Source organism: Typopeltis vanoorti, chromosome 19 (genome assembly GCF_054136105.1).
Source record: "Typopeltis vanoorti isolate ZY-2024b chromosome 19, IOZ_Tvanoo_1.0, whole genome shotgun sequence".
Classification (NCBI taxonomy): Eukaryota; Metazoa; Arthropoda; class Arachnida; order Uropygi; family Thelyphonidae; genus Typopeltis; species Typopeltis vanoorti.
Window position 1 is genome coordinate 11,165,177 of NC_143567.1, and position 26,693 is coordinate 11,191,869.

The window sequence follows — 26,693 nt, forward strand, 5'->3', positions numbered from 1 at the left end:
TGTCACATAATAATATCAAGGATATTATGTGAATGTCTTTGATTTGTAACACTGTGGAAATGTAAGTAATTTTTTCACATTTTTTGTAATAGTGAGTTAATTAGACATAAGTAAATTATGTATATTTCCTTAAATTACATAATGTTGATATGGCATCCATGCATAGCAGAATAATGGCAGCCAAGATGTCTTTGTTGGGAGAGAGAAATTTGCATGATTTTGTCCAGTGTAAAATTTGTGAGATGCATTTGTCACAAAAGTTGAAAGATTTGTGGAAGGAGAGTGAAACTGGTGAGCAAGCATGTAATAAATGTTTTAAGAGTGAATGAATGCAGAGAGAACAAATTACATGAGAGTACAGCGGAGAGTATTGACAGAAGACTGGAAAAGATAAATATTGGTGATAATACTGAAAGTGCAATGGCGGAAATATGGGAGAATGTAGATCTGTATAAAGAAATAGCATGCACTTGCATGTAGTCCTTTATTTACAGGACAAGGTGTGATATTTAAAGGCTGCAGAAAATGCTAGATTAGTCAAACTAAGAACAGAAAAAACCAAAAGGTCTGAAACCAAAAACAAAATGGTAGAAAGAGAACATAAAGATAATTTTTATGATAACTGTATGATAAGGGGAGTACTTCATGAAAGTGCTACAAAATCCCGTTTCCTTGGTGTGAAAATTAATAGGCTGATCAGAGGAACTGATAATTTCTTCACGCATTCTCATAATATATAGGCCAGTATGCCATCTAATCTTATGACATGTTCACATTGAGGTTGTGTAAATGGTACATTCTTACTTGCCAAGCTAGGGCCATCTGCTCAAATGACACAGCCCTTGAAACTGAGCTCAGACCTTTGCAATGCCTTTTTAGCCAATGGCTACAAGCCCATATATAACAAATAAAATAATGTATCTACCCACCCCATCCCTCCTGTAACCATCCATCCTACCCACCCCATCCAACACAAAGGATCACAGTAAAATCATTCTGATCCCACGTACAAGGATACATTAGAAAAAAAAAAAACCAAAGTTCTCTGCAAATACGATCCCCATGCTCCTTTCATTCAGCTAGCTACTTTCATTCTCCTAAAGATCGATTTCATCCCTTTGCACATCCTGGAGTATATGAGGTTCCTCGTGACTGCAGTTTAGCCAACTTTGGACAAACTGGTAGATCAGTTAACATCTGCCTTGAAGAACTAAAAAATAACATTTGTGATCATCTCTGTGGCGAGTCAGGATAGGCAGACCATGCTCCAGATACTCCTTCACATAGGAATAGACAGAGGGAAACATTGATGCTACAAAGTCATAAATCTGACACTATTTTTGGAATCAGCATCAGCTCTGAAGCACCCTCCCAACATCAACAAGTATGGCTGCAATAATATATCAAAAATCTGGGAAACAGTCATTTTGAGACTTGAGAGCCTGTTTTCTCCAAATTAATTTTTTTAAATTACAATAAGTTATGGAAACAACTATCGTGTTATTGTAATCAGGTTAATATAAACCAAAATAATCGCCCATCATTTCAACCTTCATATCAAGGTCATCATCTGGAGTATACACAAAAAAACAAGCTAAGTTTCAATCTACATAGTATGCTAAAATCACAGAAAAATTTAGTCAACCATTAACACTACCGGCCTGACTTCTGGTGGGGGCAACCTTACGTCAAAGCTCAAATCCTGTTCTAGAGATTACTCACAGATAAATTAGAACAAAAAACAGTATTGATGATGGCCAATAAGAACTGAAATTATTGCTTCGAGTCCTAAAGTAAAGGTTTGCTGGATAACCTGAAAGAAGTTGCGTGCTGAATATGTGACATCCATATTCTTGGAATTTTTATAACACCAGTATTGTTTAGATTAGAATGGCTGATCAAAATTTTATATTAGTGATTTCTAACAAATAACAGGACTCCAGCTTTGATGTAGTAAGAGTTTTTTTTTTTTTTTTTTCCTGCCAGAGGTCAGGCCAGTAATGTTAACAGTTGACCAAATTAGTGTGACTTTAGCATACAATGTAGATTGGAATGTAGCTTGTTTCTTTGCATATGTGTATACTCAGATGATGACTTTGATATAAAGGTTGAAACTTATTCCAATTAAAAATCAGAGGGCACCATGTAAAGACATCAGTTCAGTTTCAGTTACAATATTAATTGCTTTCCATATTTAGTTCAATGTTGGGTGCTTGTCACAATAACAATTATGTTCTGAAAATGATAGGTAAAAAACCAGCAAAATATTAGTAAGTTTAATCAATGTATTTTTAACTCTTTTGGTGTTGTTTATATTGTGAAGCACTATCATGAATAATCAATAGCATCTAAACCTTTACATACATATTTCTCCTTTTACTTGCCACAGAGAAAAAACTCTCTAGGATTTATTTTGTCTTCATCAGCTAACTTTCTCTTATAATTAGCTTGGCCTTCCTTACCATTCAGATCACTCTTCTTGCCTGTGCTGCTCACTTTTTTTTCTTTATACTCCCTCCACAACTTTTTCTTTGCAACTCCTGATTAAATGATGATATTCATCCATCTAACTCCTACATGATATATCCTTCTGCTTCTGGGTATACAGTGTATATTGCTCTCTACAAACACCCCTTGACCACTTTCCATACACTACCAACACCATCTCTCCTCCCTCCAAATTTTTATGCCATGGCACTGCTAAAAGCTGAATCTTCAGCTTGCCATACTCATTTGCTTTGTAATTCCACACATACCCCTTCATAACAGAAAATTCTGAATGTCTGGCAATTCCTAAGGTCAATACTATATGATCACTTTCTCCAAGTGGAGAAAGCATAGCTAGATTGGTTACTGTTAAGTTTTCTGATGCTATGACCAAATCCAGCACACTGAAACATCATATCCCCTCCATTACATTATCTCAGGTAATTATCTTTTAGAAGATGTAGAAATTCCATTTTCTCCACCCCTGTTGTATTCCTCCTCCTGCTCTATGTTCCCATAGTTGAAATCACTCATAATAATTACTAGACCTGCACTTATCATGCTAAGTGTGAATGTATGCTATCTGCATTCACCCTTATTCATCCTGGATTATGGCAGCAATCAATTATGTATTTCACAAACTTTTATGCCACTATCTCACACCAGATAGCCTCAAATGAACTGCCCTCCATTCCTGTTATCCTGATGTGCTTCTACTCTCTCTCTGGCTTCAATACTTCTATCATTAACAAAACTCCTCTCATTCTGTTCTCTCTGAAGTACTATATTCTTTGCGTTCTATTCCTGTGAATATATCATCCTTGATCAGCCAAGTCTCACTAATGTCTATAACTTTGGTTGAACTAACCAATGCCAAAAACTCCTCACCCCTTATTCAAAATACTTCTGACATCTTCTTCTTCTGCAGCTTGTCCCACTTAAGTAGGGCCGCTGTTTGTAGTGAGTCTCCTCCACAACCTCCTGTCTGTCTTGGGCTGTAACCACATCCAGTTCTTCATCCTCAAGTCCTCCTCCACCATCTCCCTCCATCTATTCTTTGGCCAGCCGCACTTCCTCCTCCCCAGCACATCTATCTGCATGACCTTTTTTCCCACACACTTGTCCTCTCTCCTCATCACATGACCAAACCATCTCAACCTTGCCTCCTATATCTTTGCTCCTAAGTTCGTAACTTTCACCGCTCCCCTTACATAGTCATTTACTTCTAAAATACTTCTGACATCAGTATACATAAACTGCAATACCCCTTCATCCTGCAACTGCAACATCCCTTACATATTGTGTTGCTTAGCTACTAAAGTTAAGATGAGGATCTACATTCGGTATTATGTGATTGCTCTCCCACTTGTTAACCTCTAGGTTGCCTAGACTCACACTCACTTGCATCCATATCCTTTAAACATTCTAATTTCCCTGACTCTACACTTCCAAATTTACTGAACAATACTTTCTTAAGATTCCTGACACTCTAAATCCATTCAAATGCATCCACTTTACATAAATCCTTCCTTTCACCAAACTCACTTCCCATATCCACAAACTCCACGGTCATCCTCCTGCATGATCAATGCACTGACCCGTTTGTGACTATAGCACCATCTCAGCTCACCTCTATCATACTATGGCATTTATTTTTTCCGAGGTGCCTCTGATGTAGGGAATAGTGATGGATTTAGAGTAATCTTTTTTGTGAAGGGGAGGGGGTGGTGGGTTGTGGATAACTGGGTTAAGTATTTTTTGGATTTTTTGGAGGGGGTAGCTGTTGGCTGAGAAAGTGTCACGGATGTGATTTAGTTCAGTGGTTAGGATGTTTTTCATGGAAAAAATCAATAAAATCTTAAAAAAACATGACTTGACCACCTGTTACAAACCACACAGAAAACTGGCATCCCTTATCCGCTCCACCAAAGACCAACCACTTCCCCTAGACCTACCTGGTGTATACCAGGTCCCTTGCAGCTGTAAACTGTCCTACTTTGGCCAAACAGGCAGGATAGCAAATATCAGAATCTCAGAACACAAGGATTACATCCGATTTCACCAGTACAGCCACTCTGGGCTTGCAGACCACGCTCTGGATACTCGCCACAGAATAAGATGGAAGAAAGCCACAGTAATACACCGCAGCAAGTTCAAGTATGAAAGACTATTCATGGAATCAGCCTCGGCCCTTAGGAACATGCCAAACCTCAACAAATTTGGATGCATGAAACTGCCCCAAATTTGGGAAACTTATCAGAACTTCAGCCCAAAGGCCAAGAACTACCAATATAGCCCGCCAGGGGGCACCATCAGGACTTTAGGAAACGCTAGCTTCCTAGCTTCAGTCTCATTTGCTGTTATTAGTACTTGTGTGCACGTGTCTTTTTAGTAAGTTCCCAAGAAGATGGCAACGTGACGTTCGCCGAAATATCGGAAAGTGTATATTAAAGCTTATTTAATCTATATTTCCAGTATACGCTGTCAATTCCTTAAATATTAGTTATCATGTCTAACCAGCGTATAAGCCTCTCAACAAGAATAATTATCCAAAGACACTTCTCTTATCAACAAATCATCATACAATATCTGAGTCTTAATCTCATGCTTTCACTCTTTCATTTAAAGAAATTTCAATTCTTTAAACTGAGGAAGGTAATCTTTAAAAGATGGCAACTCAATGTTTTTAAGACAGCCACACGAGAATGATTTTACCAAAAATTTTGGACAATACCCAAAATAAGGTTCCTTGTCTTAAAGGGGGTCAACAGGATATCAATTGATTTTTCTTACAATCTGAATTCTTTCTGCAACTACCCACCTACATGCTTTGTGAACAGTAAGAAGTATTTTGGTTAGTCTGAAATTCACAAAATATTGCCAGATTATTAAATAAGTGATCTGTTACTTTCCCTTGGTGAAGTGCTCATATCTTTCATTCAATGCAAAATGATTATTCTCCCTGAGCTTAATCCTTTCAATGTATACTACACTGGCATCCAAAAGCTAAGGATGAACTACATTTTTACCTGTATTTGAAAATATTTGCGACTTTGTATGAAATTTATAACACAAAAAATGTGTTATAAATTTCATACAAATTAAATTGAAATACATTTTTGGCAAAATGTTACAAATTTCCTAAGGACATAGTTAAGGAAGTAATATACAGTGCTTACAGAAAACTATGTGGAGAGATATTTCAGTATGGGATATGTCCATCCCAAACTGCCATACTCTTACAATCGTACCATGCTTAGCACCAAGTGATTCAGTGAGGCAAACTGGCCTCATTATATTATAAGAGCCTCCGTAGTGCAATTGGAAGAACGACGGTACACTGCACCCTTCAATTGGAATGGGCCTAAGTTCAATTCTCGTCGTGACGGGAGGAACTGGACGATTTCAATCGAAGGTGAGTTAGCCGATCTCAGACGGAGGTGGCAGGGTTTTTTCTCCCGGAGGCTCGGGTTTTTCATCCCGCATACAGACAAATCGGCCCTTCAGAACACACGCAATTTACAGACAAAAAATACTAGTTGTTGTGGTGGTGGAGGTGGGTGGTAGATGCCGTGGATGGAGATGATTCGTAGTAGAGGTTCGGTGTAGTGGTTGAGACAGTTGTAGGTGTCCTCCCACGATGAGTCTTCGGACTCCTTGGAGGTATCAGGAATAATAATAATAATAATTATAATACCTACCCTACCCCATGACTCAGTGACACCATATCTAATCCTTTCAAGAACATTCTTGGCAGTACCACTTTCACACCAGATCAAGTGTCATCTAGAATCAGAGGAAAGACTAAAATGACTCATCTGTAAAGAGTACAATTTGAAATTACACAACTGAAAATGTGCTCTACAATAAGCAGTGGATAAAGGGATGCAGACAACAGTTATTTGAGTGTATAGGCATACTTGTCGCAGACATCTTGCCACAGTTTTTTTGAGATATCTGCAGGTACTTGTACTTGAATAGAGCAGACTTGCAAGCTGACCTGCCATGGCGTATCAATTATGTTTTGCTGTTATAACCAAAAATCTGTCTTTGTGATTCATGGCAGAGCGAGGGCAACCTCTTAGCAAATGTCTGGAACACATTCCACTGGTGTGAAATGCTGCCCAGAGCTTGGATACAACGCTATGGGAGATTTCAAACCCTCTGGCAATGTCTGTAATTCTGCACTCTTCTTCAAGCTTTCCAGTAATTCTTCCCTGCAAAAAATTATCTAGATGATGTCCTTGAGGCATTACAAGGCATCCAAGTTTAGAACTTTATTTCTTCATGAAAAGAGATTCCTTCAAACACAATGCGCTTAGCACAGTCTTTTACCTTTTATACGGTTGAGTGCTACCACATAGCTCCTTTGCACATGATTCGAAAATGTGAATGAGTATTCAGTTTCTACTCGAAATCTTCATTTATACAAATTCCCATAAGCTGATTCATATGAATATGTAGTTGTAATCTTCAGAAATAGTGATCGTCTTTAGATTTAGGATGGCAGCATATTAACTTTGCAAGATTTTATTTATTACTTTAGATGAAAGGAATTATAATTATAAGCAACATCCTAATATTAATTAGGCAACTTTAAAACTGTGCAGCTAATACAAATCAAATCACAGCGTTTGACCCAAAAGTGATTACAGAAATGAAAGATAAGTTGCATTTTGAATAAATTGGTGGTAATATAGGATTCTATTTCAGTGGTTTACAGTTTTATGATTGTTGGCTTGCTTCTTTGAATTTACTTGTATGGTTATCATTAGAAAAAAAAAAAAAAATTTCAAATTATTTATATTATATTGTTCATTACAGCACCAATGCACAGCACAACAACGGCAGGCAAATTTAATATGCAAGATTTTGCTCACTTCAGTATGTGTGTGTTTAAGCCATATGCATTGAAAAGAGTGAAGTACTTGTGAAAGAAAGCCAGAGTGGTGCGTGCAAATGTAGAAATGTTTCAAAAGTGACTGCAAGAACAGTGGGGAGAGAAAGAAGTGTGAAAGCCAAATGTAAAATGATGAAAGGCATGAAAATGCGAGTTGGGAAATAGTAAGTGCAACAGAAGAAGAAGCAAGCAAGAGTGAACAATGTAATGTTCACTCAAAGGATGATGAGACAAAATATGAGAGGATGCTTGGAGAAATTTCACTTCTCTGCCTTTTTTCACTTGCCTAGCAAGTGAAAGAAGGCAAAGAAGTGAAAGAATGAAAAGGTTGGAGGGAGAGAGTTCTGAATGGAAACTCCATGATAGTCAGACATGAGGAGAGGATGATGAAACTGTTTAATAGAGGCAAAGATTATGGATGTTAATTAAACAGTTAGGATCCAAAGAAGGCATAGTAAGAGAGATGATTATCTTGGCAATTATGAATGCAGGGCCAAGTATCGCATGTGAGATAAGATATGCAAGAACTGCTGGTACAAGTGAATAAGAGGAATGAGAGAATAAAGACTGAGGGGTCTGGGAAAGTAAAAGTTTGGAAGTGCAGGGTCAAAAAAATTAGTTTATATGGGAAGATGCAGTGAGCGTGTTTGCAGGCATCCTTTAGGAAAGAGCAGAAGAATAATCAAAAGATGCTGAATGTAGCTTCTCATTCCTTTCTTGGAAAACCAGAATATGAGAATCTACTGTCCCATAATATTTTGGGAGATTTGGGAGTGATGGTTAACAGCAGATTTAAGTTTAGAGGGCATATTTCAAGTGCTACAATATGCAACATCGTAGTGTCGCTATGATAAGAAATACTCTAACATGCAGGAATAAGGAAGTGGTTATGCCACTGTATAAAGCATTAGTCAAAAACCACTTGGACTACTGTGCTCACATTTGATCACCTGGTTTTCAATGTGATGTGTGGAAACAATGAAGAGGGTCCAGATCAAAACTTTAGAATGCTGGCTATGAAAATGGGTTGAAGAGATATGGACTGCAGAGTTTGGTGAATAAGAGGAAAAGAGGTGATGTGATAGACATTTATGTTACTGGGAGAATTTTACTGGCTTAATCCAGAGGGGATTATAAAAAGAGTAGAAGGCAAGATGAGGAGTAGATTTTTTTACACAGAGAATTTTCAGTGAATGGAATGCATTACCAGAACATGTTATTAATGCAAGGGGTGTTAAGATTTGATATGATAAATATGTTGTCAGTTGAATGAACCTTTCACAATAAGTCTGGCGACTCCATGCAGGGTGCAATAATAATAAATGTTTGTCATATCCATGATTAAATATTTAAAGCCACAGTAAGCAAAACAGTTTTGAATGGTCTTGATTATTCCTTGCCAACTGTTGGTTATACTGTACTGCTTGTAAAATATTAATTTTCTTGATTTCCATTATAATTCCATGTCCCAACTCATAAGCCTATTCTTAAAAATTTCATCTGTGCATTTTTGTTGGCATGGAAATGAATTAGTAAACTCTCCATTCTAATCCCTTTAAAGTATCGAGGCCTGGCCTTTTTTCCAATAACTACAAATTTTCATTTAGCAGTTCCTGACATATCTGAACAACATAACACTGGTCAACCAGTGCTATCATTGATCCAAACAGTGTAGCATGTTTATAACATGGAACCATCCGATGTGGCACGATAAAATAGCCTTGTTTCATCAGTATTGCAGATATCATCAACACCAAATTTTTGAATCAAGATTACATAATTTTTCTACCACTCCATGTGGTAAGTTTACTAGCTGTCCAAATTAAACATCGCTTTGTCCCTAATAAACAAAGCAAATTCTTGTTATGTTATCATTTTGTTTTTGTTCTTCTAGACTTGAACCAATAAAACAGCTGCCCTGATTAACCAGAATCTACCATCACTCATACAAGGTTTCTGTTTTTAAATATTGTCATTCTCCTCTGCTTTTGAGATTCTGCTGAGTAATAATGCAGTAAGCTTTATTTATTAAAACAACTGAAAACTTTTTCAGATATCAAAAATGTAAGAACTATAAGAAAAAAAATGTGCACATAACAGCAATATTTTCTTCTCTCTCTTTCTGTTCATTATTACAGGATGTCAAGTGATGTTTAGCTGAAGGGCAGAAAACGGAATATGACAGAATCATATAAACAGATTTCACTGGACTGATGTAAAATAAATTTTTCACTACATGACAAGAAGGGAAAGAATGGAAGATCACTTCTGGAAATGGCATAACAGTGTGGTTAGCCAAGATTTTTCTGCTTGGAGAGTGGCGGTTACGTGGAAAGGTTGCTAGTCATGGGTGGTTTGTCAGTGTCTGAGTTCAAGAAATATGATAGGTATTGTGTAAATAATGGTTCTAGTGTGGGAGTCAATAAGAAGTTTTTGGATTCTGTGGAGATGCCAGAGTAATAGTTCCACTAGTCTGCAACTACAATCAAACCTAAAAAAACTATCTTCTGGAAGTCTTGTGTTATGGAAGAGATAAGTAACCTTATGATAATGTTTCCAGATTACTAGAATTAGCTATAAACCTATTGACCAAGCTTTCAAATTTCCATTTCCTTGCTCCAATCTGGTATGGATGCTTGGACATTGCTTATCACTTATGTTGATGCATGTTTAGTGGAATAAAACACATCTAAAGCAAATAATTAACTAAACTAATTTTGCTAATTAGATTACTAAACCAATACAGCAGTGGGACTGGATGGCATGTCAGCCTGTGTGCTGTGTCAATGTGCAAGAGAGTTGGCATTGCCTCTGATGAAGTTGTTCAATCTAAATCTCAGCTAAGGATTTCAGGAGTGGAAAGAAGGTAAGATAGTTCCATTGCATAAAGGTGGTTCCAAGACATAGGTAACAAACTACAGACCAATTAATATATCAAGAGTGGTAACAAAAGCATTGAAAAGTTGGTTAAAAGGCAAAATCCAACATTAGGTCGATAGGGATGCAGTACTTGATAGCTTTGTAAAAGGTAGGTCCTATCTTAGTAATTTATTCACATTTTATAATGTGACAGCAGGACTGGATAAAGGAAATGGCTACACCATGATATTGCTGGACTTTGTAAAAGGCATTTGACAGAATATCACATGGAAAACTATTACAAAAGTTGGAGAAAATGGGAATGGATATGAAGCTAGTAGGAAGAAGATATGAAGCATGAATAGGGAGGTGGCCGACAGACACCACAGAGTAGTATCTGGTGGAGTGGAATCTAGGAGAATGAGGGTAACTAGTGGAATAGCTCAGGGTTCTATACTAGGGCCACTACTCTTTAATTTGTAAATCAATGATAGGGAAAGATTTAAGAAGGGATATTCAGTTCTTTGCTGATGATACAAAACTAAAGAGATCAATAGTAGATAAAGGTGATGTAAATATCCTACAGCCAATTTATTTATGACTTAAATAAATTGGCATTGTGAGCTAAGGATAATGGCTGTCGATTAAATGTTGCAAAATGTAAGGTTACGCACTTCAGATCGAAAAGATTGCATACAGTATCATATTGAAGGTACTGGACTGCAAGCAACTGGTGACACTAAGGACTTGAGGATAATGGTGGACAGAGAGTTGAAATTCAGAGGGCATATTGCAAAAGTTGGTAAAATGGCTCAAAGGATTTAGATGTTGAAGAATACAATAACAAGTAAAGATAGGGGCTATGATTTGGATGCATCTTGACTACTGTACACATATTTAGTCACCTGGGTTTCTTGAGAACTAGAAGTCTTGTGTAGAGGCTTAAGTGCTGTGAGGACATTATGTTGGAGGTTTAATGGATAACACTCAAAAAGAATTAAAATAGAATTTAATATTTCCTATATTTCGTCCTAGTCACTAGGACATCTACGGGGATTACAAAAACAATTAATGTAACATGCACACAAAAACTTACAATACTAAGCCCAACCATGTGGGTGACACTAAAGTCCTATCTAGGTGGAGCGCCCTCTAAGGGCGGTCGTAGGTGGCCTGGAATGTAAGGTGGGACCTCTGGCGATGAGTGTTTCCCAAATCTTCAGAAGCTTAATGCAACCGTATTTATTTAGATTTGGTTGGTTTCTGAGAGCTGCTGCTGCTTCTAAGAAAAGTCTCTCTTTCTTGAATTTGCTGTGGTGGAGCATGGTGGTTTTCTTCCATGATACTCTGTGGGTAGTGTCCAACACATGGTCAGCCAAGCCTGAATGGCCATAGTTGTGTTTAACGATGTATGACTTGTGTTCCTCCAGGCGGATGGATGCTGATCTTTCGTAGACCGGATAAGGGTAGCAAGTTTGCGGTAGGGCTTATATGCTGTGTGTAGGTTATACTTTTTTTAGTATCTTGGCTATTTTTTCCCAAAGTGCCAAGGATGTAGGGTATGGCGATGGCATTTTTAAAATTTTGTTGACGAGAGGGATGGGGAATGGGGGAGGAATTGATTATTTTTTTGATACTGTGTTCGCTGTAGCCATTGGAGAGGAAAGTTCTGTGTATGTGGTTAAGCTCAGTAGTGAGGGCGGTTCCACTGGAACAAAGATTGTGGGCTCTCTTGGTAAGAGTTTTAATGATGCCATATTGTTGCGAGGGGTGGTGGTGGGAGAGTTTGTGAATGTATCTGCCTGTGTGTGTGTGGGTTTTCTGTATACAGTGAAGGCAAGTGTATCATTAGGCAGGCGTGTGACTAAGGTGTCTAGGAAGGGTAAACAATTGTTCTTTTCCTTATCCATAGTAAACTGGATTCTTGGATGTAGGCTATTGAGATGACTGAGGAAGGACTCTAACGAGTCTGGGCCATGAGGCCAAATAGAGAACACATCATCTACGTATCTTAGCCAGATAGACGGTTTGAGTGGGGCTGAGTCTAAGGCTCATTTTTCGAAATCTTCCATATAGAAATTGGCAAGGGGGGGTGAGAGGGGGGAACCCATGGCAGTTCCCTCTATCTACGTAATAGTATATTTGACAGTATATCTAATCGAATAGCAACTATTATTGTCCATAACTCAAAGAGATATATTCTCCAGATCATCCAAGTGTATGCACCAACAATAGGTCACACTGATAAAGAATGTTGTATACTAACTTTACAACAAACAAAAATTATTTCAAAATTTTAATTTCAAAATTATCATCTCTCATGGATATAACATGAGAGGTGATAAAGGAGCAAGGCTAATAGAATATGCAGAAAAAGAAAACCTGTACATCATGAATTATTGTTTCAAGAAGTAAGAGGAGACCTTCACATAGCCTTTAAAGGAATGCAGAGAACCAACCAGGGATTCTGACCTAATATCCAATCCTCACCTTCTCGTGGTGCACCCTGTTGAGTATCTACTCGGATACTGAATGAATGAGGATGGGCTGGCAATTTGGGATTTAGCCGGCCAAATTGTATTCTTATTGGTGAAACCAAAATAATAATAAAAAAATGATGGTACAACATGACAAAATTTCATGCCGGCTGGGGCATCGCCCGATTAAACAAGGCCCCCGTTGTTTTCGCCAGGGGACCAGGACGAACAGTGAAAAGTCAGCTACTGGAACAAATCTGAAAACACACCCCAACCCAACATCACCAGAGTTAAAGATCAGTACTATCAACATAAGTAGCCTGAATGGCAAAGAAATGGAGCTACCTGAGGAAATTAGATAAGTACCAGATCAACATAATACAGGTGACTGAAACAAAAAAGACAAAAACTGGTGAGATCTTTCTGAGCAATAAATACAAAATGTTATATTCAGGTAATGACAATCAAGGAAAAAGAACGCGTAACCATAGTATTCAACACAAAATACGAGGCTAATCTTCTTGAATGGCAGTCAGTCTCAAGTAGAGTAATGTGGGCAAATATGAGAATGGGAAACTGGACAATGAGACTTATTTGTGCCTATGGTCCCACAGAATGTTCTACTAAGGTAAAAGTGGAGGAATTTTTTGAGGCTTTAGAAAAAGCAACTGGCACAATGAAAAAGGAAAAGTTTGTCCTTGTTGGGGATCTAAATAGCAGAGTAGGAAATGATTGTCAGACATACAAAAATGTTTTGGGAAAATTTGGAGAAAAGAGCAAAGCTAATAATAACAATGGCAAATATCTGTTGGATTTCTGCTCAGGACATGGAATAACACCATGTTCCAACATAAAAATGTGCACAAATTCACATGGAGAGAAGAGGCTAGGAATAAGGAAAGTCTCAATGACCATGTTATTGTTGATAGTGATGTTTTCTCCCTGGTGCAGGACACCAGAGTGTATGGAGGATTTGAAATTGGAAGCGATCACTATTTAGTCTTGAGCAGGATAAAATTGAATTTCATATTTAAAAGAATAATATGTAAGAAAGTTTTAAAGCGAATAAAAGTTGAGCAGCTCTCAGACGTGAACTGTAGACTAAAATACACAAAGATTATTGAAGAAAAAATGAAAGAGTTTGAGAACAGGAATCAAACCTTGGAGATTCAGTGGCAAACTCTGAAGAAAACATTGATTGATTCTGCCAGAGAGGCATGTGGTGAGGTTGTCTGCAAGGATAAAAAAATCAGAACTCCCTGGTGGACACAGGAAGTGAAGGAAAAGAAGAAAGCATATCAAAAGTGTTCCTGTCAAATAAGTCAGCTTGTGCTCTTAGAGAATATAGAGACAAATGCAAGACTGCTAAACACTGTGTAAAACTAGCTAAACAAAAGTCATGGGAGGACTTTGGCAAGAATATAGAAAATAAATATCAAGAAGGTGGCAAAATATTCTGGAGGTTGTTGAAGAAGCTTAGGAATGAGGAAAGAGTGCTGTAAAAGGAGTTAGAGATGATAAAGTTGAGATGAAAATGGGAGAAAAAGATATCCTTGAAGTATGGAGTAATTACTTTGAAAAACTGCTAAATGAAACAAGCAGTGATGACAGCACAGTGGTAAAAAACACTGACCAGGCATGCAAGCAGGAAACATATCCATACTTGAAGTAGAAAAAGCCATCAAAGGCTTGAAATGTGGAAAAGGCAGCAGGAGTAGATGATATTCGACCAGAAATGCTGAAGTATGGTGGTATAAGAGTCTTACAGTGGCTGCACTGCATTGTTCAGAAAGCCTGGACAGAGGGACGAATTCCCGATGATTGGAATAGAGCTCTCATAGTACCCATATATAAAAAGGGAAATAAAACAATGTGAGAATTACAGGAGGTATTTCCCTACTGAGTGTTCCTGGCAAGATCTATGCAAGTATACTTGAGAAACGGTTGAGAAGAATTGTGGAAGAAAAGCTTGGTGAAGAACAAGCTGGATTCAGGCCAAATAGAGGCTGTCAGGATCAGATCTTCACTTTACGACAAATAGTCGAGAAAGCATGGGAATATAACAAAGATCTGTATTTAAGTTTTGTCGATCTGGAAAAGGCATATGACAAGGTGCCAAGAGAGAAGCTATTCAATACGCTGCAGTTATATGGTGTCAATGGGGCATTATATCAAGCAATACTTAGTCTTTATTTGAGTTGTAAGTCAGCAGTTAGAATTGATGGAAATACAGGGAGATGGTTTAATGTTAAATCTGGTGTGAGACAAGGATGTACATTATCCCCTCTGTTATTCATTATCTATATGGATCACATTATGAAGGAAAGTGGTATTAAACATATCAAAATTGGAGATGTTAATGTCAGCTCTTTGCTTTATGCGGATGATGTTATTCTTCTAAATAAATCAGCTACAAGTCTACAAGATTCTCCGACTAAATTGAATAGCTGTTGTAATAGATATGGTATGAAGGTCAGCAATAAAAAGACAAAGACGATGAAAATAGGCAGAATCATTGAAAATGTCAACTGTGTTGTGAATGGAGAACCTGTGGAACAAGTAAAACATTTCAGCTACTTAGGCACGTTTTTTACTGAAGATGGTAAATTAAATATAGAAATAGACACCAGAATCAGCAAAGCTGGTATGGTGGGAAGTCAATTGAATAAATTCGTATGGAATAAGAGAGAAATTAGTCGGAACACTAAATTAGCTGTATACAAGACAGTGTTCAAACCAGTTTTAACTTATGGATCTGAGAGCTATGTCAGAAGTAAAACACTTGACCAAAGACTAGAGACCGCAGATATGAGAGTCCTGAGAAAGATTATAGGCGTGAACAGATGGCATCAATGGCAATATCATATTAAAAACGAGGATATTAGAAATGAACTTGACATTGTCAGCATCCAGGAATGCGTTCGCAGAGCTAATCTCAGCTGGTATGGTCACTTAAACAGAATGAGCGAGGAACGATTAGCAAAAGAAGGGTTCTCTGCCAAGTTGGCAGGAAAGCGACCCAGAGGAAAATAAGATATAGGTGGATTGATACGGTACAAAGTGCCTTAGACGATAGAAATATAAGATCTGATAATGTTGGAGTCTTGACAAGTAACAGACTGATTTGGAGGAAAATTGTAGATAGGAAGTTAGTAATGATGTAATTTTTTTCATGTAGTACTATCATATCCTGTACACCTCTTGAGGGTACATGGCAGGAATTTGACAATGATGATTAAAAAACAGAAAGGAAATGGACATCCTTACCAACACCTTGAACAGAGGAAGTGACCACTGTATGGTACACAGTAGTATTCAAATAAATTGCCAAAAGGAAAGAAAAAAAATGTCCAAAGATCAAAGAAAAACAGTCATCTACAAACTTAACATTAACAATCATGTAGTATAACATGACTTTGTAGTATAACATAACAAAACAACAAATTTGAAAAATTTATTATAGATGCAATGTGGATCAGAAAGTAATGATATTATTAACCATAACCTTTACTAATGCTAACCTGAAATAGATGGGACCACAAAACAGATATATGACAAAATTTCTGAAGAAACCAAGCAGCTTATGAAAAAAGGAACAGAAATGAAACAGGCAGATAACAGAATAAAAACTGAATACACTGAATTGTGCAAAACAATCAGAAACGTATCGCAAAAGAAATAAGAAAATTCAATTATCAATTCATACAACAAACAATCAGACGAATGTAGTCTCAAAGGAGCCAAACAATTGATGAACAGCAATAAACAGATGGTTGCAGTCAAACTACGAGATGGACCAAAAACCAGAGATAGATATACTATAGCAAAACGAATTGAAGAATTTTACTCAATATGATATTGAGATGATGAATCAAATGAAGACCAATATAACTACAAAATAACTTAAGTACATCAGATTCTACGAGAAGAAGTTATCTAGAGCATCCAAAGCTCACAAAATGGAAAAGCTAGAAGTAAGTTTACAGTTATAGCTGAACTTCTAAAAGCAAGTGTGGAAATTATTATTACGGGCAACTCCAAAGAGTTCTTAGCTTCATTGAGGGAGGCCCTAAACATCATGTCAAGAATTATCCAACATTTGCACAGTACCTATCATACTTTACTTCAAACTCATTCACAGTCATGGCACCCACAGCAGACTCTGGCAACCTATTCCACTCATTCACTACTCCCCAAGCAAAAAAACCTAGTTCTAACACTCTTGATAACTACATTCTTACTCAGTTTCCATGGATGGCCCCTACTCTCACCGCCACGCCTGTTCTGAAAAATTTCCTCTGAAATAATCTTGTAAAAACCCCTCAGTAATGTGTATGTCTCAATCCTATCATCCCATTTCTGCCTATCAACCAGTTTCTATAGCTCATAAATCTTCAACCTGTTCTTGTAAGGTTCATTCCGTAGACCTGCCATCTTGGTCACTCACCTCTAGATCCTCTCCATCTCCTCATCAACAAGAAGCCCTGGTGCCTAGGTCTGCATGCATTAGTCAATATGTGGTCTTATCAAGGCTCGATAAAGAGTAACAATAACCTGATTGTCAAAGTATTCTTCAGTAACCAAGTGATCTGATGAGCTGCTTTAGCCACTTTTGATATGGGCTACCTGAACTTTACTCTCTATCCACTAACACTCCCAAGTCTCGTTTTGTCAATTTCCTGGAGTACAGTTCCACCAATGTGGCATACAGCTGATAATATTTTCACCCCAAAATTCATAACCTTACACTAAACTAACATCCTATATCATTAATGAACAAAATAAACAGTTGAGGTCAAAGAACAGAACCCTGCGGCACACCACTAGTCACATTAGTAGAGTTCAAAACTTCATCTGAACTCTACTCCTGAATCCATCTCACCAACCCTATATCCAGGACCGGCGCATAGTATTTTTCTTGTGTGCATGTTCGGCACCTTTCTATAAAAGTTTTTTTTGAATAAAGTATGAATAAAACGAACAGGAAATGAAAAATCAAATGAAAACCACTTTACAGTATACTGTTACCTACGGATAAGTCCTGCTTATACAAATTTTTTCAAGTTATATAAATTTTCAAAATAATATAAAATAGTAATATAAAGTTAAGAGATTTATTCAAATATTCTTTACATTAATTTTGCATTAATAAATAAATTAATTTTGAAGATTCGACAAAAATAGATAAGAGAATTTTACAGGAATGTTTCGCATTGGACTCGAGAGTTCGCCGATTATTTTGTGTTGCTGATGATGCCCTAACAGCCTGCTAATATAACAGGCTCGAATGTTGAGAAGAATGAGTTATCAGTAGTAAGCCGACTTTTAGGGCTAGACCACATGCATCCGATCTGATTACAATTAGGATACGGCCCTTACACGGAACTCAACAATTAATCATAAGTTGATTTATGATACATCAAAAAATAAAGAAGAACTATTTTAGGTATCTTTTCATAAATTTTAATCAAAAATTACAGTGATATAATCGGGTGCAGGATACAATTTCAGAATTTATTTGTTCTTTTCCAGAAAGATCTGAAGGGGCCCGAATGGAAGACGACGTACATTCATAATTATATGTACCATTCTGTACCATTCGTTGTTCGTTTAAACTCTTATCTCATATGTTTTGACATCTTTTAGGCACCTTTTCTTCTGCGGCGCCTATGTATATTGCACACTTCGCACACGCCACCAGCCAGGCCTGCCTATATCCATCCCCATGTGTTGCAGTTTACCGATTAGAATTACATGTGGTATCCTGTCAAAGACTTTTGCAAAGTCCAGTAGTATCACAGTAAACCCATTACCTTTATCCAACTCAGCTGTCACTGTATTATAAAATGAGAGCAAGTTACTGAAGGCATGATCTACCCTTCACATAATCATGCTGCCCCCCCCCCACCATACAGTATCCCATTTCCATCTATCCATTCCTTATTTTGCTCTTGACCAACTTCTCCAATACTTTGACAACTCGTTGATATGCTGATTGTTTGGTAATTTGCTGCATCAGTCTTGGAGCCTCCTTTAGGCAATGGAACTATTTTCCCCTCTTTCCATCCCCTCAGGACTAACCCAGAGCTGAGACTTAGATTATGTCAGGCATTGACAATTCCTTCACCACTTCAAGTAAAACTCGAGCTGGTATATTATCCAATTAAGGTTCTGTAATATGCTATGCACCTCCATTTCATTTACCTCAGTTCTAGTATAAGCCTTTGGCTCTCTCATTCCTGCAATATCACCACCTGCACGATATATTATTATTATTCCTGACACCTCCAAGGAGTCTGAAGACTCATCGCAGGAGGACACCTACAACTGTCTCAACCACTACACCGAACCTCTACTACGAATCATCTCAATCAATGACATCTACCACCCACCTCCACAACTAGTTTTTTTTTGTCTGTAAATTGCATGTGTTCTGAAGGGCCGATTTGTCTGTATGCGGGATGAAAAACCCGAGTTTCTGGGAGAAAAAACCCTGCTACCTCCATATGAGATTGGCTAACTCACCTTCGATTGAAAATCATCCAGATAAAGATTCCTCCCGTCGCGACGAGAATCAAACTTAGGCCTATTCCAATCGAAGGGCACAATGTACCGTCGTTCTTCCAACTGCGCTACGGAGGCAATATACTCTTGCAAAGTGTTCGCTTGCTAATTCTACTATTTAGACTGGTTCAATTACCTCCCTACCATCAGCACTTGCAGCATATCGAAACAGTTCTTTTGATATGCTGCAAGTAAAAAAGAAAATCGAAAGAACTGTTTGGGATTCTCTTTAGCCTGCATTGCTGACTTCCTTTCATACTCTGCTTTTGCCTTTCTTACCACATAAGCTACCCTTCTGGCCTGTGCCTTGTACTGTTCATGTGCCTGAAAGTAACCTTTCTCCTTAAATTCCCTCCACAATTGTTTCTTTTTTTTTTTTTTTTGAAGCTTCAGCTTGATGATGATATTCATCCATTTAACTCCCACCTGATTTACTCTTCTGACTCCAAGTATGCAGTCTGCCATTACCTCCCTCAAACACTCCTTTACCACTTCCCATGCACTATCAACATCCAGCCCTTGCAGATTTAATGCCATGGCACTGATCTAAGCAATTTCCTAAGCTTGGCATGCTTACCAGCCCGGTAATTTCCACACATTTAGCCACATCTCCCAGGTCAAGACCATATAATCACTCTCACCAATTGGTGGCAACATGATTTGTTATAGACAAATTCTCAGATGCAATTACTAGATCATCTGATACCTCTTAAACCCCTAGTATATTCCATTACACGCCATCTCCAGGTAATTGTCCTCCCCTCCTTCCAATCTATTACCTGTCCTTCACTCATTGAGTCTATTTGCCAATGCACACTATCTCCATCATCTCTTCCATCCTCTGGTCTATGGCAGCATCCAACTGTATATTTTGTTCTGCTGGCTTCAATCTCACACCAGATAGCCTCAAATGTGCTATTTTCACTGGCCTGTAGTTGAACTTTTTCTTTGGTTGCAAACACTCCTCTTCCCATTCTTTTCTCTCTATCCATCCTGAACACACTATACCCTTCACATTCTATCTCACTAACTATATCATCTTCTGTTAGCCATGTCTCACTAATACCAATAACCTTTGGCCAGTATGAGTCAACCAATGCCAAAATTCCTCCTGCTTGTTTTGAATGCTCCTGGCATTAATGTACATAAAGTGCAAAAGCCCCTTAGGCCCACTGCTATCCTTAATATCCCACTGCTTTATATTAACTATCCCATTCTGGTGTATTACCATTGGTACTAACTCAGACATATTATACACATTCTTACACTCAACTGCCTCGTCGATATCTGCATATCCACTAAACAGCTTTCCCCCCACCAAAAAAAAAAGCTTTAGTTTCCCTGATTCTGTGCATCCACTTTCGTTTCATTCGACAACACTTTTCCGGTCTCAAAACACCAAATCCATTCAGATGCAAATCATCCTTCTTGTCAAAGTCCTATCGCCTATCAAACTCACTCCACACATCCACAAACCCCATATGACAACTCCTGCATAACCTAAGCATCAACTCATTCGCTATTATGGCCCTCCTTCTCAGCTGTACTCTGTCATACCTCAGTGAACTCACTATCTTAGCACTCTCACTCTTTTTTTTTTTTGCTACTTAAAGTACTTCTTTCATGTCCTCTCTCATGCCATACTTTTCTCCTTTTAAATCATTCATTCCAGGCACGATAAAGATTTCTTTCACTCTGCCCTTTTGTGCTGTAATAGCCTCACTAACATCATTAATTTTTGCACCAGGAAAGCATGATTTTATCAAACTCTCCTCGATCACACCTTTTACAATTGAATCACCATACAACACTCGCTCCTGGATTTTAATTTTTCTCTTGATCAAGCCCTCATTTTTATTATTTCACACTTCTTTCTTTTTGTTATCAGCTGACCCACTCACTAAATGATCTACAAAATCTTGGTAAAAATATTTACCTTATATCTAAAGAAAAACGATGTACCAACAAAGTAGAAAAGGCTACCCTTGACAAATACCAACCCACCAGTCTACTATCAGTGGTTTACGAAGTCTTGGTTCATATGCTATGTGCAACTCTACACCTAGCACAAACAAAAGAACAGGCAGGCTTTCGAAGTGACTTTAGTACAACAGACCATATTCAATTTGCACAATAGATTATTGAGCAGTGTTAATGAATATCAACTACCATTACGTCTTGGTTTACAGATTATGAGAAAGCCTTTGATTCAGTAAAAACTTGTGCAATACTTCAAGCATTACAAAACCAGCATGCAAAGGAGTCATATATCAGCATATACCAGTACAACAGCAGCAATTCAATGGAAATATCTCTATCTTTCTATGGAAATACAGAAAGGTATAAGACAACACGATACAATATCTCCAAATTTATTCACAGCATACCTAGAAGAAATGTTTGAACTACCTGATTGGGAAGAGAACGGTCTGAAGTTAAATGGAAGATATTTAAGCCATTTACACTTTGCAGATGACATAGTTATCTTTATTTCAAGATTACTCCAAAACTGTCTGTTAACGACCCCTTTCCCATGTCACTCCTGCAAATTTGGCAATATCATTAGTCAACCGTGATATTGGTCAACATTGTGGGCATTTTTTCCTCTTGTGGAATCCCATCCAATAATTCTTCACTACATGAATTCTTCTAGCAGCACATTATTATTACTTAACACCAACTGCATCTACTGCCGACCACCACCACTAGTATTTTCACAGACAATCACAAATATCCGTGTCCAGGGCGGGATTTGAACCCACAGCCTTTTGGTTGGAGAGCAGATACGCTAACCACTTGGCCAACCAGGCTGGCAATTACAGTAATCAATTAATTATTAGAGCAATTACATGAATTACAGTCATATCCATGAACTACAAATTCCTAGCAAAACAGCTGGTCCTAAGATAAACCTAAAGAAGACCTGAGTTATGTTCAATAGCTACGTCTAACCAGAAATAATCAAAATCAATAATGATGAAATTGAACAATTAGATCATTACATATACTTAGGACAAAGGATAATAATGGAACAAAATATCATGAATAAAATTATAAGACACACAATGCTTCAGTGGAAAGCATTTGGAAAATTACAGTCAGTAGTTAAAAGCCAATTACCATTATGCCTGAAAAGAAGTTTTTAACCAACATATTCTTCCTATATTGGCATATGGCTGTGAAACATGGACAATAAATGCAGATGAAATTCAAAGGTTAAGAACACAATTTAGTATGGAAAGAAGTATGCTTGGTATCACAAGACTAAATCACAGAAAGCATACATGAATACGAAATCAAACCAAAGTCTCTGACATCGTAAAAAAAGTAAAACATCGGAAGTTATAATGGGCTGGGCATGTTGCTCAAAGACAAGATCAACAATGGACAAAAGAAGTACTGGATTGAATTCAATGCGAGGAAAAAATGCCTACAATGCCAAATGGTATCACGGTGGACTAATGATATCATCAAATTTGCAGGAGTGACATGGGGAAAGAGAGTCGTTGACACACACACAGCTTTGGAGTAATCTTGGAAAGGCCTGCATTCAGCAGTGGATTGACAATGGCTGATGACACACAGTTTGGAAAGAAGTCTAAGGACAGCCATGCTGCCCACCTTAATAATATGTAGGACCTCCTTTCACTGCAATGACTGCAACAATCCTATGGGGCATACTTTCCACAAGTGCACGATAGCAATCAATGGGAATTTTGGACCATTCTTCCTGCAGGCACGTGATGATATCCTGGACTGTTGTGGGACAGACATACCTTGACAATACCTGACACTTCAGTTCATTCCACAGATGTTCAATGTGGTTGAGATCAGGGCTCTGTGGAAGCCAGTCAAGTATGGTGACGTTCATGTCCACAAACCAAGCAGTTAAAACAGCAGCCTTGTGGAACAGTGCACTGTCTTACTGAAAGAAAGAAAGAGATTGTCAGTTCCACAGAAACACCACAAAGTATGAAGCATGCATTTTCCAGAATATTCTGATACCTCTTGGAGTTCAATGTTCATGGGACCACAGAGTTCCAAAGTCAAACCAAGAAAAACAGGACCATACCATCACATCCCCACCTCCTGATTTCATAGCTGAGGTTAAGCACTACGGTAAGAGATGTCTACCAGACACTTGTCCATTTTCTCAGTAGAGGGTGTAACATGATTCATCACTCCACAACATAGCTTTCCAAGCTTCCACGTCCCGCTGTACATTCTCTTTGCATTACTAAAGACAATGCTGCATGTTGGTTAGGGTAACGTGGGGCTTACACATTGCAGTCCTACCATGGAAATCCATGTTGTGAGCCTCATTTTTGTGCAGATTCATGTTTTAGTCAATGCCCAGAACTCTGCATTCAACATGTTGGCCTACAAATGGTGGTTTTTTGCATATTATCCTTCCTAACACCCTACAGTCATGTTCAGCAAGTGTGATGAGTTATCTGCTGTAGGTAGCACTTGCAATTGACTACCTGCACTTCCTTCTCAGTATGGTATCACTGATTGTTGACCTGAGATGGCCCAATTTGTCAACAATGTGCCAAACAGTTAGGTCAGCAACACCTAACTCTCTTAATTCCCTTCTCACAGCCATTTCACCCAGACATAGTTGCACTGACTTGGGAGGAGCATCACATTCCTCCAATTTATATAGGCTAAGAACATGACTTGTTACATGGCATGATGCACCATGCACATGGGGGGGAAGGAGTCCATTGACTTCTTTCTAAGCAGTGTGTGTGTGTGTGCACGCACGTGTGTATTATTGCATAGGCACCTCCATGGAGTTCTAAGACTCACTGTGAGACCCAATCTTTCAACACACTACTATTATAGATCTCCTTGAACCCATCAACAAAGCACTCACAACTGACTTGGGCAACCCATTCACAACAGTGTGAACGAATCTAGTCCTCAGACACTTGCTACCCACACACTTACCCAACTTCCAGGGATCATCTCTTGTCTTCTAGTCAAGTGGTGAAATATTGCCTTTGTATTAATCGTATAAAATTCTTTAATAACTCAAATGTTTCTAGCATATTCCTCCCCTGTTTTCGCCTATCAACCAGTTTTGCAACACAAACTCTCAATCTACTATCATAGGGAGCATTTCACAGACCACTCACCATCTTGGTCACTTGCCTCTGGATGCTCTACATAAATTCCTCATCCCCAAGAAATCCAGATGGCCAGATCTGAGCACAGTAATCCAGATGTAGTAATATTAAAGCTTTATTAAGAGTGTAGTGATAACTTCTTTATCTCTGCTTGTTAGTGTGTTCTTCAATAACCAAGTAATTCTGTGAGCAATCCTGGCTAAATATATAACATACCCAATCACTTACTTATGTAATCCATGCAGTTTATGCTTTTACTGATATTGCTATGCTTAGAGGGAACATCAGTTGATCATATACAATGGCATTATGAAGACATCAGACCACACAACTTCTTTAATTAATATTTTGATATTTCAAATAAAACAAATGACAGATCAAATAGATTTGCATCATTATCAACAAATCAAATTCTTATACTGCTACTTCACTAGTACATGCATAAACCATCCCCACTATTTATTTAAAGTGTTTCAAAATGCATAGTATGCACTTTTTTCAATGCCTTAGGCATGAAGCCTCCTCTAGTCTAACCTTAATGTGTACTGTTGAGCCACATAAATCATAACAATTGCTCTAGTACTGGCTATCATTCGGATAACTGTGGCTCTATATACTTCGCAAATCAGTCACTTAAAAACCCACTTTTACACCAATTCTCAAAGAACGTAAATTTTCTATTATCTAATAATATATCAGGTGGAATAACTTGTTATCCAAGGAATATAGCTAATGGGTCAAGTGCTATTAGCGAGTAATCCTAATACCGCAAGAATATATTCAAAATAATTTCATTCCCTGTCTTCCATCGACTCCACTCACATCCATTCACGCCACCTTAAAATAATATATCTTAATATATTACTAAGAACACTAGTTACATTATGAAGACAAACCTCGGTAGGTAATTATAGGTCATATTTTTCATATCTGATATGTATGTTGTGCATTTTCTTGTTTATTATTGCATTTTTTATATATATTCAGTTTATGAAAAGGTTTTCTGGGAGAAGCCGAAAACGTAGTTTAAAAAAAAATCTCATGTTGATATATTTCGTGATAGTATTTTTGACAGAGCTGTTTTCCAATAGCCGGCACGTGCATGAATGATGCGGGACATACAAACACGACACTAGTGACTTTTTTTTTCCGTTTTTTTTTTTTTTAATTTTATTTCTAGATGTTACAGAAATCGTGGATAGAAGAAAATGAATTTCGCGTTATATTTAATTACTTGAAAATCTTTCCTGTCAACTAGGGGGGGGGGGGGAAAGAAAGAAAAGAAAAAAAAAGGAAGAAAAAAAAAGTTTTGCCTTCGCATTACTACGTAAAATTTTACCCAGAACTTAATATGCATACAGTAATCAGGTGGAATTCAGTTTATGAAATTCATTATAAAGTACACAAAAATGCTGTTAGGATAGATATATATATAAAACTTTCCCCATAAATAATAGGCTTATCAAAGTCTGAAAAATATATATATACAGATAAATATGCACAAAATCAGACAACCACAAACGCTGCATATACAATGACGCTATGTCAAATATTTTTCCACATTCAAATGCAGTTTTACTTGCGATTATTCGAATCCCTTCTTCGAGTGCTTCTTCTCATTTTGTTACGAAAGTCACTTTTCGCTCAAAAAATGACACACGTCTGCTACAGACTTCGCACACTCTTTCGACAGAAATGAGTACAAGCAAGCGACAGCAACATCAGGCAAAAATCAAAACTCTGCTATCCCATAATGCGTCTACTGTAGCCTCAAGAGGTTGGCTCAGTTCTAAAGCTAAGCTCCCAATGCAGAGAGAGAAAGAGACGGTAGATAATAATAGTTTTCGTTTCGAAATGCATGCAGACCTCAGACATTTAAAGTATATAATAAAAATAAAATGTAATCAAGCCTTATTATAATCATATACATGCATATAATGGGGTTTATTTTATAAAAATACATAAGAAAAATTAAAAATGTAATATTAAATTATATGTATATATTAAAATTTCCAAGGTATGATTCAGAACTAAGTAGATCACATTGCCAATAAAAAAATTAAGCTAAAAAGTTAGAAAGGAAGATTTAAAAGTAAAAACATTTATAAAGTAGCATTTCAAAGTTCGGTGAAAATATATTGGATAACAAAAACTATAATGTTAATAAAACAATTTATTGGATAACAAAAACTATAATGTTAATAAAACAATTTAAAAAACTTGTGAAAGAACATTTGAAAAGTAAAAATTAATTTTATGAAAACAGGCAATCGT

The 26,693-nt window shown here is 37.5% G+C and overlaps 1 protein-coding gene across 1 annotated transcript in view; it reads right to left on the reverse strand.

Moving 5' to 3' along the window:
- LOC150095851 (protein strawberry notch homolog 1-like) overlaps positions 1-26,166 on the reverse strand; it is a 527,670-nt gene extending 501,504 nt beyond the window's left edge. The window contains exon 1 of the mRNA XM_090409548.1: positions 25,999-26,166. Within this exon, the coding sequence (XP_090265674.1) occupies positions 25,999-26,039 (41 nt within the window). The 5' untranslated portion in view covers positions 26,040-26,166. The remainder of the gene's footprint in view (positions 1-25,998) is intronic.
- Between the last annotated feature and the right edge of the window lie 527 nt (positions 26,167-26,693).